The 12,727-nt window shown below is 44.7% G+C and overlaps 2 protein-coding genes across 2 annotated transcripts; both read left to right on the top strand.

Annotated features, from left to right (window-relative positions):
• Positions 1-620: 620 nt before the first annotated feature.
• On the top strand, positions 621-5,143 carry TRUGW13939_02482 (uncharacterized protein; the record flags this gene model as incomplete). The annotated part of the gene is made up of 11 exons (XM_035485675.1): positions 621-776; positions 831-911; positions 967-1,082; positions 1,135-1,189; positions 1,282-1,883; positions 1,941-2,547; positions 2,654-3,227; positions 3,276-3,448; positions 3,502-4,031; positions 4,088-5,063; positions 5,117-5,143. 11 exons carry the CDS (start codon positions 621-623, stop codon positions 5,141-5,143), a joined length of 3,897 nt encoding a protein of 1,298 aa, XP_035341568.1.
• A 2,194-nt stretch (positions 5,144-7,337) lies between these two features.
• On the top strand, positions 7,338-11,984 carry TRUGW13939_02481 (uncharacterized protein; the record flags this gene model as incomplete). The annotated part of the gene is made up of 1 exon (XM_035485674.1): positions 7,338-11,984. One exon carries the CDS (start codon positions 7,338-7,340, stop codon positions 11,982-11,984), a length of 4,647 nt encoding a protein of 1,548 aa, XP_035341567.1.
• Positions 11,985-12,727: the final 743 nt, after the last annotated feature.

Raw genomic sequence — 12,727 nt, 5'->3', positions numbered from 1 at the left:
GAAGATGACGGTCGTCGGAATGCGCAGTGGATCTTCCAGAAATGGATTTGGCTACCACCTAAAGACATCATCATTACAGCAGTATCCCCTGGTGCCCCTTGACTACGGAAAATTAACGAGCTAAATGGGGATCATTTTTCCAATGATGCCTTGTTTTTGGGTTAGGGTTACTTGAGAACTTACGATCCCAAAAAACTCAAAACAAGTGACACCTGTCAACCGGATATGACTGCCAAGGACCACCTGCAAAATCCCCACTAAAGGAACTCGTTTTGGTGAAGTGGTAATAAAAGTCTTACAACATCACGATGGGACGCCAACACTTTCGCCGTTTTCGGCGATGCGAAGCCGAAAACAACGACATAGGGGATAACCAAGGAAAATTTATGACAGGTGGTATGGAGTAGTTAAATGTTCAAAATATGACACCGACGTCTCCACCCTCGAGTGTTCGTTTGCAGCTTCGAGCACTACAGGGCTGACCTTCGGAATCCCTTTCTTTCTTGGCTGCTGGGATCAGAGACATACCTAATAACTCCGTAGAGAAAGGCTCCGAGCAACTGTGAATTTCCATGTTTAAGCAATCTACTCATCAGTAGGAATTGCGCGACACTACAACAATGAACTCCTCGCCATCTAGCTCTTTTCTCTCAGAGCGTGAACAAATACCGACATCCGAAGAAAGAGAAGTTCTCTCTCATGCAGAGAAATCAAGTCTTCCACACTACAGGGATAATAAAGAAAACATCAAATCTCCCTCAATCGCCAATTATCTGGTACATTGCGATCCCAGCCATTGACTGTTCCGTTGTTGCTAACTCTCATCCTAGAGAATCCTCCTCTATGGTGCCAAAAATGGTCGAGCCTTCACCATTATATTAGGATTGGTATGTGCGATGGGTTCTGGAATTGTGAGTTTAACATTCGGTGTCATTCTCCGTTATGAATGACTGACCACGCCCCCAGGCTCTTCCCTTGATGAACATTGTGTTTGGGAAACTTGTTGGTGACTTCAATCGATATTTTGTGCCCGGCTCGGAGCAAAATGAGCAAACGTTTAAATCCTCCGTCAACAGATCTACGTAAGGCCCCTATGTTGCTCCTCTCTGTAGCCCGGCTGACCAATTGTCCTAGCTTATATATTGTTTACTTGTTCATTGGGAAGTTTGTGTTGACATATGTTTCCATGGTAAATAGCTTCGTTTTGATTTTTGAATCTGTTTTATTCTTCACTTCCCATCTTCGGGTCGTTGTGCACAGGCATTCACTTACACAGGCTAGGTTTGCTTCCGAATCATCAGTTTACATGCGTCCGCCGCATTGCGCCTCGAGTACACCAAAGCACTCTTTGCCCAGTCTATAAGCCAACTGGATGAGATCACGGTGGGAGCCATAACCAATTCCATTACAGCACTATCGAACACGATTCAGCAGAGTGTCTCTGACCGACTTGCCATCTTGTTTCAATCCCTAGCCCTCCTCATTTCGGCATATGCCATTGCATTTCGGTACTCATGGACGCTCACACTAGTAGTCAGTGCGGCCATATTATTTGTCTTGATTGGCTTTGCCATAACAGTACCCTACCTTGTTAAAGCCCAACAGGATGTGGATAGACTTGATAATAAGCACGCATCCATTGCCTCCGATGTGTTCAGCTCCATTCGGACTGTGTTCTCCCTTAATGCAGAAGCCCCACTGTCCAAGAAATATTCCCTGTTGGTTGATGATGCCCAAAAAAAAGGCATGAAAATTTCCCCGGTCCACGGAATCCACCTTGCACTTCTTTTCTTCGCAATGTATGTCAGCTTCGCATTGGCATTCTGGTTCGGATTGAAACTTTATCGTGAAGGTCACATTGCGAATATCAGCACTGTTATTACGTATGACAGACTTCCTCTATTGTTTGCTTATAGAGTTGTATTCTGATGATTCTTTAGGGTTTTCTTTTCAGTGTTGATCGTGGTCACCGTCCTTGGGGGTATTGCGTCGCCACTCATAATCATCTCCAAGGCTATCAGTGCTTCTGCAGCATTCTTCAACATAATTGACTCGGAGAGGATCTCCACCACCGGCCTGCGAGAACCTGTGGTATCCAGTCGTACTGATATCGTATTTCAAAACGTTGTATTTGCCTATCCGACGCGACCGAATATATACGTTTTGAAAGGCTTTAATGCTCGATTTGAGAAAGGCAAAACAACAGCCCTCGTTGGACCATCCGGCACCGGGAAGAGCACTGTCATCGCCTTGATCGAGAGATGGTATCAGCTGCAAGCCCCGTCTGACTCAGCAGAAGAAAGTTCCTCTGGAGACATTCTTATAGATGGGCAATGCATAAATAACCTAGATTTGAAGTGGTTGAGATCCCAGATTGGACTTGTTGAGCAAGAACCATTTCTTTTCAATGACTCAGTTTACAATAATATTTCTTTTGGACTGATTGGGTCTAAGTGGGAGAATGAATCGGAGGACAAGAAGAAGGAACTGGTCATTGAGGCGTGTAAAGAAGCCTTCGCTGATGAATTTATCGAGCGGCTTCCTCTGGTAACATTATTTTCTACTTCTCTATTTTGTTGTCGTACTCCTCTTACATGTTTTACGCAATTCCCCACATAATTAAATCGGCCACCGCTAACTGTGTTGCCAATAGGGCTATTCTACCGTCATTGGCGAAGGTGGCATTACATTAAGTGGTGGTCAACGACAGAGGCTTGCCATCGCCCGAAGTATTGTTCGGCAACCCCCAATTTTACTCCTCGATGAAGCTACAAGCTCGATTGATGTTCGTGGAGAGAAAGTTGTTCAAGCTGCCCTCACCCGCATATCTAAGGACCGCACAACAATCGTTATTGCGCATCGCCTATCCACCGTTCGAAGAGCCGATCATATCATTGTCATGAAGGATGGAATTAACATTGAGCAGGGCACCCACGAGGAACTCACACTAAAAAGTGGAATGTATCATAGTATGGTCTATGCGCAGCAGCTCCAACCGTTGTCAGATCTTGCAGAAGACGGGACTGAAGATATTGTATTTTCGCCAATAGAGAACATCGGGTCTCGAGGTTACTCCAGTTACCACAGCGACGATGGCGAAGACCAAGAAAGCGGCCAGAAAAGCAAGGAAGTTGGTTTTTTCCGCGCTTTTTGGGTATTCGCGTATGAGCACCGACGCCATTGGATTTTATACGTTTTTATCATCATTGGAGCAGTGGGAGCCGGGTGTAAGATTATTCATATCTATTTCAAAATCAGTACTTACAAATTAATAGCCGGTTATGCGTTACAAAGCTGGCTTTTCGCGAAGTTGGTTGAGGTTTTTCAGTTCACGGGTCAAAGGCTTGTGGACGCAGCTAATTTCTGGGCGCTAATGTTTTTCATACTGGCCCTCGCCATGGCAGCTTTTTATGGAATGCTAGGGTTTGCATCTAATTCTATCTCGATGGTACATCAAGCACACCCTCTCCCTAGTTGAACGAAAAGACTAACTGGACATAGTTCATTGTCTCCACGTATCGTAAGGACTATTTTTTCAACCTCATCCGAGAATCTGTGTCATACTTTGACAGAGAGGAAAATGCTTCTGGTAGCCTGGTCTCGAAATTATCAATGGATCCAAGGCAACTGCAGGAGTTATTCGGCCCAACCGGTGTATTTCCACTCATTTCTGTTTTCAATGTCATTGGATGTGTCGCCATCTCATTTGCCTTTGGGTGGAAGTTAGCAGCTGTCTCGATTTTTGCTGCAATGCCCTTCCTCTTCCTCGCAGCCTTCATGCGTATCCGGTATGAGATTATGTTCGACTCCTTGAATGCGGCGGTATACAAAGATAGCTCGAAATTTGCCTCCGAAGCTGTGAGGGGATTCAGAACCGTTACTGCTTTCACCATGGAAGATACTATTATTAGAAGATACTCGGCGCTGCTAACCGATCAGAGAAAAAAGGCCATTCGAAAAGCATGGTATGCAACACTTGTTTTTTCGTTTTCAGACAGCGTTGAGTTGTGTGCAATGGCACTTACCTTCTGGTACAGATAGTTCAATATTCTTCATTTATGCTCCCTGAACTCACCACTTTCGACAGGTACGGTGGCCAACTGCTGGCATCACGAGAATACGAACCTACTGTATTCTTCATCGTCTATATTGCAATCATCCAAGGGGGTCAATCTGCCGGGCAGTTCTTCAGCTTCGGTCCCAATATCGCCCAGGCGAAAGCCTCCGCCAGCCGTATTTTAGGAGCACGATCATCCGTCAAACAGCAACTTCAGAACTCCTCTCCAGAACCCTTGCTCTCTTACGGGCAAAACTGTGCTGCTGATATTGAACTCAGAGATGTCTGCTTCAAATATGCTTCTCGAAATATCCCAGCACTTGTGAACGTTAATATTTCCATTGACAGTGGTCAATTCGTCGCATTTGTTGGACCATCTGGTTCTGGAAAGTCCACAATCATCTCATTGCTAGAGAGATTCTACGACCCCACACATGGCTCTATCCTGTTCAATGGACGGGATATCTGCTCTCTTGAACTCTTTTCCTACCGAAAATGCCTTTCCCTGGTAGCCCAAGAGCCAAAGCTGTTTGACGGTAGTATTAAAGACAACCTGCTTCTCGGTCTTGAAATCACTGATGACAAGCTCATCGAGAACCAAATGGTACAGGCATGTAAAGATGCTGAGATTCATGACTTTATCATGTCACTTCCCGATGGCTACTTTACCGATCTTGGTACCAATGCGCAAACAGCGTTCAGTGGCGGTCAGAAGCAGCGGCTCTGTATTGCTCGGGCACTTATCCGAAAACCCCTTGTGCTGCTTTTGGATGAGGCGACATCCAGCCTGGACTCACAGTCTGAGAAGCTCATCCAGGAGGCGATGGAGCGCTTAGCTGTAAAACGCAACATGACTATTATAGCTGTTGCGCACAGGCTAGCCACAATCCAGAAGGCAGATGTTATCTTTGTTTTAGGTGAGGGTGTGACTAGTCGGGGGTCAGAGATCCTTGAGAAGGGAAACCATAATGAACTGTTGCGAAACAAGGGACCATATTGGCAAATGGTATTTTATCCCTCCGTACAGCCTATGCTAGAGAAATAGCTAACGTGAAACAGTGTCAAGCACAGGCATTGGAGTTGTAGAGGGTAAGTTCCGCTGTGTCACGCTTTCTGCCTGACCGACTACCAAATGCAATACAAAGCAATGATCGACACTTATATCTGCTATTCTCGACTTGAGGGGCAACCCTAAAGCATCACGCCAGAATCATCACAAATAGGGGTTTACATGAACAATCATTTCACTTATACCGGACGACTCTGCTTTCTGACGACGATAATGATGATATGCGCCTGTCTCTTCAATCTTCAAGTTTCGTGGAAATCGTTCATCCCCTATATGAGCAAGTGAAAAAGCTTTTAGCAGATCACCCTCCAGAAGTCGAAAAACAAAATTACCAAGACGCCTTATCGAAACTGATGTGGCGCTGTGGAATTCTCTGGAAAAGCTCATTTCACCGGAACAAGGTTTCAAGTGCGACCCAGATATTGTTGTGAAGGCTATTCGAAATGCTGAGAACTATACGGAATATACAATATTACAGTATCTAGAAAAGAATAAATCAACTATTCCTGCGTCACAAACTCTTGGATTATTGTGTACAGATAGTATATCTCTGGTTTTTTATGTTTTATATCCCCGAAATCTAGAAATAACTAGATTTTACTTAAATATTATCCGCTTAAAATCAACTACACCAAATCCTTTTTTATCTAAGATCATTAACTATCTCTGAAGGGATGCATTTAGGAGGTATAGTAGAAGAGGGTTGTAAAAATGTTAAAAGATATGTTTGGTGAAGTACTATACTAATAATTAATATAAATAGCTTTGAAATTTGTATGTTTCCTTAACCTAATTTTTCTAGGCATGCCTTTGCCAATGTGCTCTACCAGCTTACTCTACGTTATCAATCTTCGTCTGTGGTATATCATGCCATTATCTATGGCAATGGATGACTAGGCAATATTTCTATAAAAATTAGTTATAATGGTAACTGATAGGTTACTGACCTACTGAATTAGGAATATAGCAGTTTTTATCCTAGTTATTATAAATCCATCAAAAGTACAAACTGCATGGCTCCTAACGAACACGACGATTGATACTCATTCCTACCACAATGCATCTCACCTGAGAAATATAAAATGTGGTGGCGAACAGGTCGTATCAGGGCTACCTCGATGTTTCCCTGAGTAATTTAAGAACTACATGTGTAGTGGAAATAAAGTTGATCAGAAATTTCAAATTGAAAACATTAGTAGATCTTTCATGCATGCAGTTATATACAGCCCTAGTGTTAACAGCTTATCTCATTTTTTAAAGACCGAAATGTATGAACCATGGCCTATCACACTGAGTTATATCAATATGATAACGAAACTAGCGTAACGATACGCAGCGCTTAGGTCGACCAACCACCCGTTGGGCGGTAATGAAACGCTGCGACAACGCGCACACGAAGATACATCAACCTATTATTTACGAGCGCACATCCCAGTCTAGCCCGTCCTAGTAGATTTTGGGTAGGGCAGTGACACTAGCTGAAAGGTCCGCTATGAGTCATGCATGCCGAATCTGTTTGAATGAATGACTTTCGATCTTCGTAGTTATCTACTTGTTCATGAAACGCGAACTTGTGCAGGCGCGATTTGCTATGCAAGCAACGATGCCGAGGCGGTGTTCCGAACAGACGTAGGATTATACTCATACCCCGGCTCAGCCAAGCATAACGGCACATTGAAGGTCGATTTCAGTATCCACTTGTCTTCGCTTGGATAGCGCGGTGGCCGAGCGTCATCATGAAGGGATCCAGGCGATTCCCGAAAACCAGAGAAGGTTAGGGGTCTCACTCTGGCGTATACAGAATGGCATGGATCTCCCCTACGCTACAGGGGAAGACGAACCAGGCGGTCGCTGACATGCCCCGGCATTGCCAATGTTTTCGCGGTCCATGTAGGCTAACAAATAGGCTCCGGACACATAGTCCAGCACGATGATGTCGGTTTTCAACATCAGCCGCTTCTTCTCTTCCTTGGTGTACTGAAAGGAAAGCCCCTCGAGCTTGTTCGCCTTCTCCGCCTTCTTGGCGCTTTGGATATTTCTCCAGATAAAGCTAACCTATTGTAGTCTAGTACTCGCGGTTTGTTACACAGCACTGCGACGGAAACTAATTATAGAAAGCCCCTCCTGAGTCCTTCCTCTCCCTCCGTAGTCGAGTTTTATTTTTTTTTGTTTTATATTTTAAGCGTCACGTCACAAATTCAGCTGTTTATAATGGTGTCGCTGCACCCTTGTCGGCCAGCTGACATCGACGACCTTATTCGGCGGATTCAAGACCCAAAACGAGACGAAAATGAGAAGAAAGCGTTGAAAACACTGGTAGCACGGATGGTCCAGCGGTTTTGCGATCACCCACAACCCAGTTACTATATAGAGGCATCCCGGCTATCGGAACTGGGGGTTGTTGACAAGGAGCAGTACAAAGATCTAATGACAGTGTTCTTGAATAAGATCATCAACAAATCCTCGGAAGGAAATATCCTCCATCGCGATCTCCTGCCCGTCTACAACTACGGCCTCCGCCGTCACCAAGGCCGGGCACCTGGCGGCTTTCTGGTCGCACCCCTTGTGGCTCTGTCGAACCGGCTAAAACGGGCCGTCCAGCAACCAGATCTCCATGCCCAATATCACTATGTCTTCATTCTGGGAGCACTGCTCGAGATAGCAGGGGACCTCAAGGTCTCTGGGCTTGATCACGACTCCGTTCACCAACCACTTTGTGAACAGTTGCGCGATCTGAGAAAGCACGACGAACCACGTCTAGCGCAGGTAGCCAGTTTCGCATATCAAGCGTTACGGGGTGTGCCCGACAATCTAGGGCCATGGGATGTATTCTGGAGAACTAGTGGTGCCGTCCTTTCTACTACGGCGAAAATTTTGAGCGCCGTCCCGAATATGGACCCAGACAAGTTTGTACAAGCTGCACCGGATTTTTTTGAGATGGTTAAGCTATTCAGCAACGTATTGGAGTCTATCATAGACATTCAGGACAGTGCCAAAAAGCTTCGAATCGCCTTTTTGGAAGACATGGAAAAATCTAATAAGACACGAGTCTGGTATGATGTCCTTCATTTTACCGGGCCCTTTCTGGTTGCCGGGGAGCAATCGCCTGACGCGGCGGCCAAGGCATTCGTAATTCTAGAGGATATACTCGCTCAAAGCTCTAGATTTGGAGACAAGTGGCAATTCTGGTGCGGGCTGTATTGCCAGCTAGAGCAGTCTTGGATAAATGGAAATGAGGATATGAAAAACCATGTGGTCAGGTTCGTTGAAGCAACATTTTTGCAGAAGTCACTACAAAACAATAGGGCCAACGACATACGTGTCCAGGGGTGGATCGACCTCATTTCAAACACTTTCAACCACCCGGAATGGACAATACAAGACTCAAAACACCGACAAAGGTCCCCATTACGGTTTAGGAAAAAAGAAAAAATCATATTAAAGCTACGACATCCTTTTCAACAGCTCAAACAAGATCACCCCCCTGAGAAACTGTTTGAAGACACCTGGAAAACCTGTTATGAGGCACATGAATTTTATGCTGATGCTAGAGTTCTCGCATACTACATGGAAGAAGACCGTTTGATGATACAGAGACTATCAGGTAGTACGCTGGACATGGGAAGTTGCTATATCAATCTCAGTGTAATAGAGAGCGTAGTGCTCCCCAAGAAATCCCCGGAAGGCTTTAGCATATCCCACAGACAGCGGCTGGGGGTCTCCGCGACAGATAATGTAAAGGACATCCAGCTACATGAATTATTTCAAGAACGAAGCCTACGAGACAACCGCACTGGCAGGCCAAAACGAATTCTTATTCGGGGCTATCCGGGGGTTGGGAAAACTACTTTGTGCAAGAAGATTATTCATGATTTTGTCCATGGCCAGCTACCCTGGGACTTTGACCGCATAATTTGGATACCCTTACGGGAACTGCAACACCAATCCAGCTTGGAGGATTTTCTTGAGCAAAAGTTTTTTGCATTTCAGCCGGAGCAAAAGCTTCTACATGGTGCATTGAAGAAAATACTATTTGCACAATCAGATTCCCGCACTCTCTATCTTCTGGACGGTTTTGATGAAATCGCCCGGGATGTGAGCACCGAGAAGGAGAAGAAGCTGAGGAAGATGTTTGGGTTTTTACGAGGTTGCGAAAACATGATCATTACCTCGAGGCCGTTTGCAGTCAACCCATCAACATTCGGGAATCTTGATCTTGAATTGGAGACAGTTGGATTTCACGCCGATCAAGTACAACAATATCTGTCCCAATCTGGGAATCAAGGGGAAATCTCTGCTTCTCAAATGGATCAAATCAACGGTTTCATTGACGACCATTGGCTGATACAGGGCCTATATCGAATTCCTATTCTTCTGGACGCCTTGTGTTATACCTGGGGAAACGGGCTGTCTTCAGAGAGTGTGAACACAATGACGGCGCTATACCAAGCTATCGAGCTGAAGCTTTGGAGGCGCGACATGGTTCAACTCGGGAAGCTCAGTCAGCTCGATGCTGACAATTGTCATAGTAGGATGCAAATTAAGAAACATATGAAGACCTCCATGGAGTTGATAGAAGAGATTGCATTCAACGGTCTCTACAATTCTATCATCTTTTTCTCGACCGCTCAGCTGCAATGCCTCTATGACAACCTCCCCGGGAGGGATGAAGAATCCAACTCTACGATAATGAGACACTCTTTCTTTCGTACAGCGGGTGATGTAGGACCGCACCAGACACAGACCTTTTATTTTATGCACTCGACGTTTCAAGAATTCTTCGCGGCAAATTATTTTGTGCGGTGCTGGATAAATAATAAAAAGCTTGCCTGCGTGTCATTGGAATCAGCAGAATTAGATGAACGCTCTTCTGAAGAATTTTTACAGCGCTGGAAGTACAGCGGGAGATACAAGATCCTGTGGCGATTCGTTTCAGGGTTGCTATGCATGTCGAAGAACTCACAGAAATTGGTTGACTTTATGAGTGTCCTGGACGGAGAACCTAGGGATCTACTTGGTCCAGCGCATATACGGATCCTCATGCAATGTTTCAGTGAGATTGCAGTTCCGGATAGCGAGCTCGCCCTGGAAAAGATCAAAGCTCGGATGGAGAGCATGCTACCTCGGCTAGTTTCGAGCTCGTTAGCTTACGAGATGGAATTCCCAGAGAATATCCTACAAGACGCTTTAGTAAACGGAACTCCAAAGCAGAAGATGGGAGTTTTGCAAGCATTACTGCATCGTGCCCAAGTCTCTTCAAGCCTCCTGCAATGGGTAATGAATTGTTACCTTGAAGGCTCTTTGTCTCAACTCAGGACCGAAGAATCTATTGCTTCCGTTTTTGCTCGACACTACGATAAATGGCCAACAAAGACTGACGAGCTTCTGGATTCCAAGGATTTAAACGTTGAAATGCGGATTTCAATATTGAAAAAATTACCGCGCAAGATAAAATTATCAGATAGCATTCTTCTTTCAATGATTGGAGAGTTTGCAAATTGGGGTCGCGCTGGAACCCTAAATAACCCTGCGGAAGTCATATCACGACAATCCTCGCTATCGGAGGAAATTCTATCTAAGATTTTTGCCTTATTAGAAATTGGGAGTGCCAGTGAAAAGCGCTGCGCTATCTGGAGTCTCTTAGGCCAACTTTCAAACGAAAACGATGTTTTATCTAAGTTGCTGGCTTTGCAAGCTGAAGACGATTCGGTTGTGAGATGTGAAGTAGCTAAGGCGCTAGGCCTCACTACTGATCAACCGGAGGCTTTGGAGTCCTTGCTCAAACTGCTACGGGACAAAGATGACAGTGTGAGAATAAGTGCAGCGAGTTCGCTGGAAATGCAGCATAATCTGCCCGTGCATGTCTTGGATGCTCTGGACGATGCAATAGAGGACGAAAACATGATTGTCAGGGGAATAGTGATATCAATCTGGAGTAGACAGGACTTCTCAACAACAAGGCTAAGGAAGACGCTATTCTATTGCCTCAGTAGCTCTATCGAACACCAATTGGTTAGATGCTTTTCTAGGCTATCACCGCTAGGAGAAGACATTATATCGTCTCTAATAATGGAAGTGAAAGGCAAAAACAGGAGCAGGCAGATGGGTGCTCTTGCCGTGTTATCGACGCAAAAAGACTTAAGTGGTGAGATACTAAAAGAGTTACTACCATTTCTTCAGGTCGAAACGGATCATTCGGTACATGCGCGTGCCTGTGAAGTATTTAAACGCCAGACCGTATTGCCGGACTTTGCTATACAGGTATTGATACCTCAGTTGGAGAGCAAAGACAAATACATAAGATCTGCGGCCATCAAGACATTGGCAAACTGTCGAACTTTACCAGAGACTGCCCTCAGGGAATCGCTGTATGAACTTGGTCTTTGGTCGTTCTCTGGCCCACTGAATCCGACTGGAATTTTGCTACACAATCAAGACAACCTACCGATTGAAATTCTTCAGAAAATAATATACTTTCTCCGAGACTGGGGATATAAGGATGAAGTTCTTGGGCCCCACACAGAGAGAATCCTCAGAAATCGGACTGAGTTTTACGCGATGCTGCCAAACCAGGATAAGAAAGTTTGGGAGTCGCTATTCCGAGTATGGTTTCACTATAGCCTCCATGAAGAAGATTGGAGTTGCTATCGTTGCCAAGATTCTATCTATCTAGCCACGCCGCAAGGACTTCACGAAATCCCTCTAAGCACCAAATCCTCCCAGCAGAAACTTGAAATTGGAGTCAAAGCCGTGAAGGATGAGATGTATGGCATTAATCCTGTGGATACAGACACGCTGAGTGATCGGGTTCGATCGGGGTTCACTGGGCTAGTCGGGCTAGTTGTTGACTCTCTTTAAGGCTGGCTGCAAGCCTGACCAAAATGTGTATATAATACTAGTAGTAGCATTGTAGTATTACATCTTTGTACCATCCTACTGGGATGGATAAGTGATTCTCATGGTAATGTGGTTGTAATTATGAAGAAGAAGCCAACTAGTGAGTAGGCAGTCTTATAAAGACTTATACATATAATGAAGTGCTAAGTCCATATGCTAGTGATCAAATTGATATATATTAGCTTGTAAAGCGAGTGGGGTGATTGGTGTCTGGACTCTGGAACGACTGTATGAGGATGTTGAAACCTACTAAACAAGATAAAGTCTATATGTAAATATAAAAATCTACAGTTAGGGAGAGATATCTCTATATTTAGGTTCAGCTCCCTATTTTTAGACTATATCCAGCCAAAATTTAAAAAGAGGATCTAACCTGTGAGAGGATACCTAAACTTAGGGGACTCCATTCCTAATTATAGACTATATGAAGCTTTGGAGGTTTAAATGTTGCGGGATAAGCGCCGAATGTTGCGGGATAACGGGTCAGCTTTCATGGGGGTCAAGTGTTAAACCACTTTAGTATCTATGCAGCGCCAAACTAACACAGAAACATAAAAGAAACAAATAAGCGCATGGAAAAAAGAAAGAAAAAAGACCCCATAGCGCTAATTGAAGATCGTTTTTAGCTTTGGGAAGCATTTACACGCGACGTACCGAGATCCGTAGTACTACGGCCGAAGAGACTTGGTCTGCGTCAGCTTCCC

This window comes from Talaromyces rugulosus, chromosome II (genome assembly GCF_013368755.1).
Source record: "Talaromyces rugulosus chromosome II, complete sequence".
Lineage (NCBI taxonomy): Eukaryota > Fungi > Ascomycota > Eurotiomycetes > Eurotiales > Trichocomaceae > Talaromyces > Talaromyces rugulosus.
Note: the sequence above shows the minus strand (reverse complement) of the source record. Positions and strands in the feature narration are given on the sequence as shown.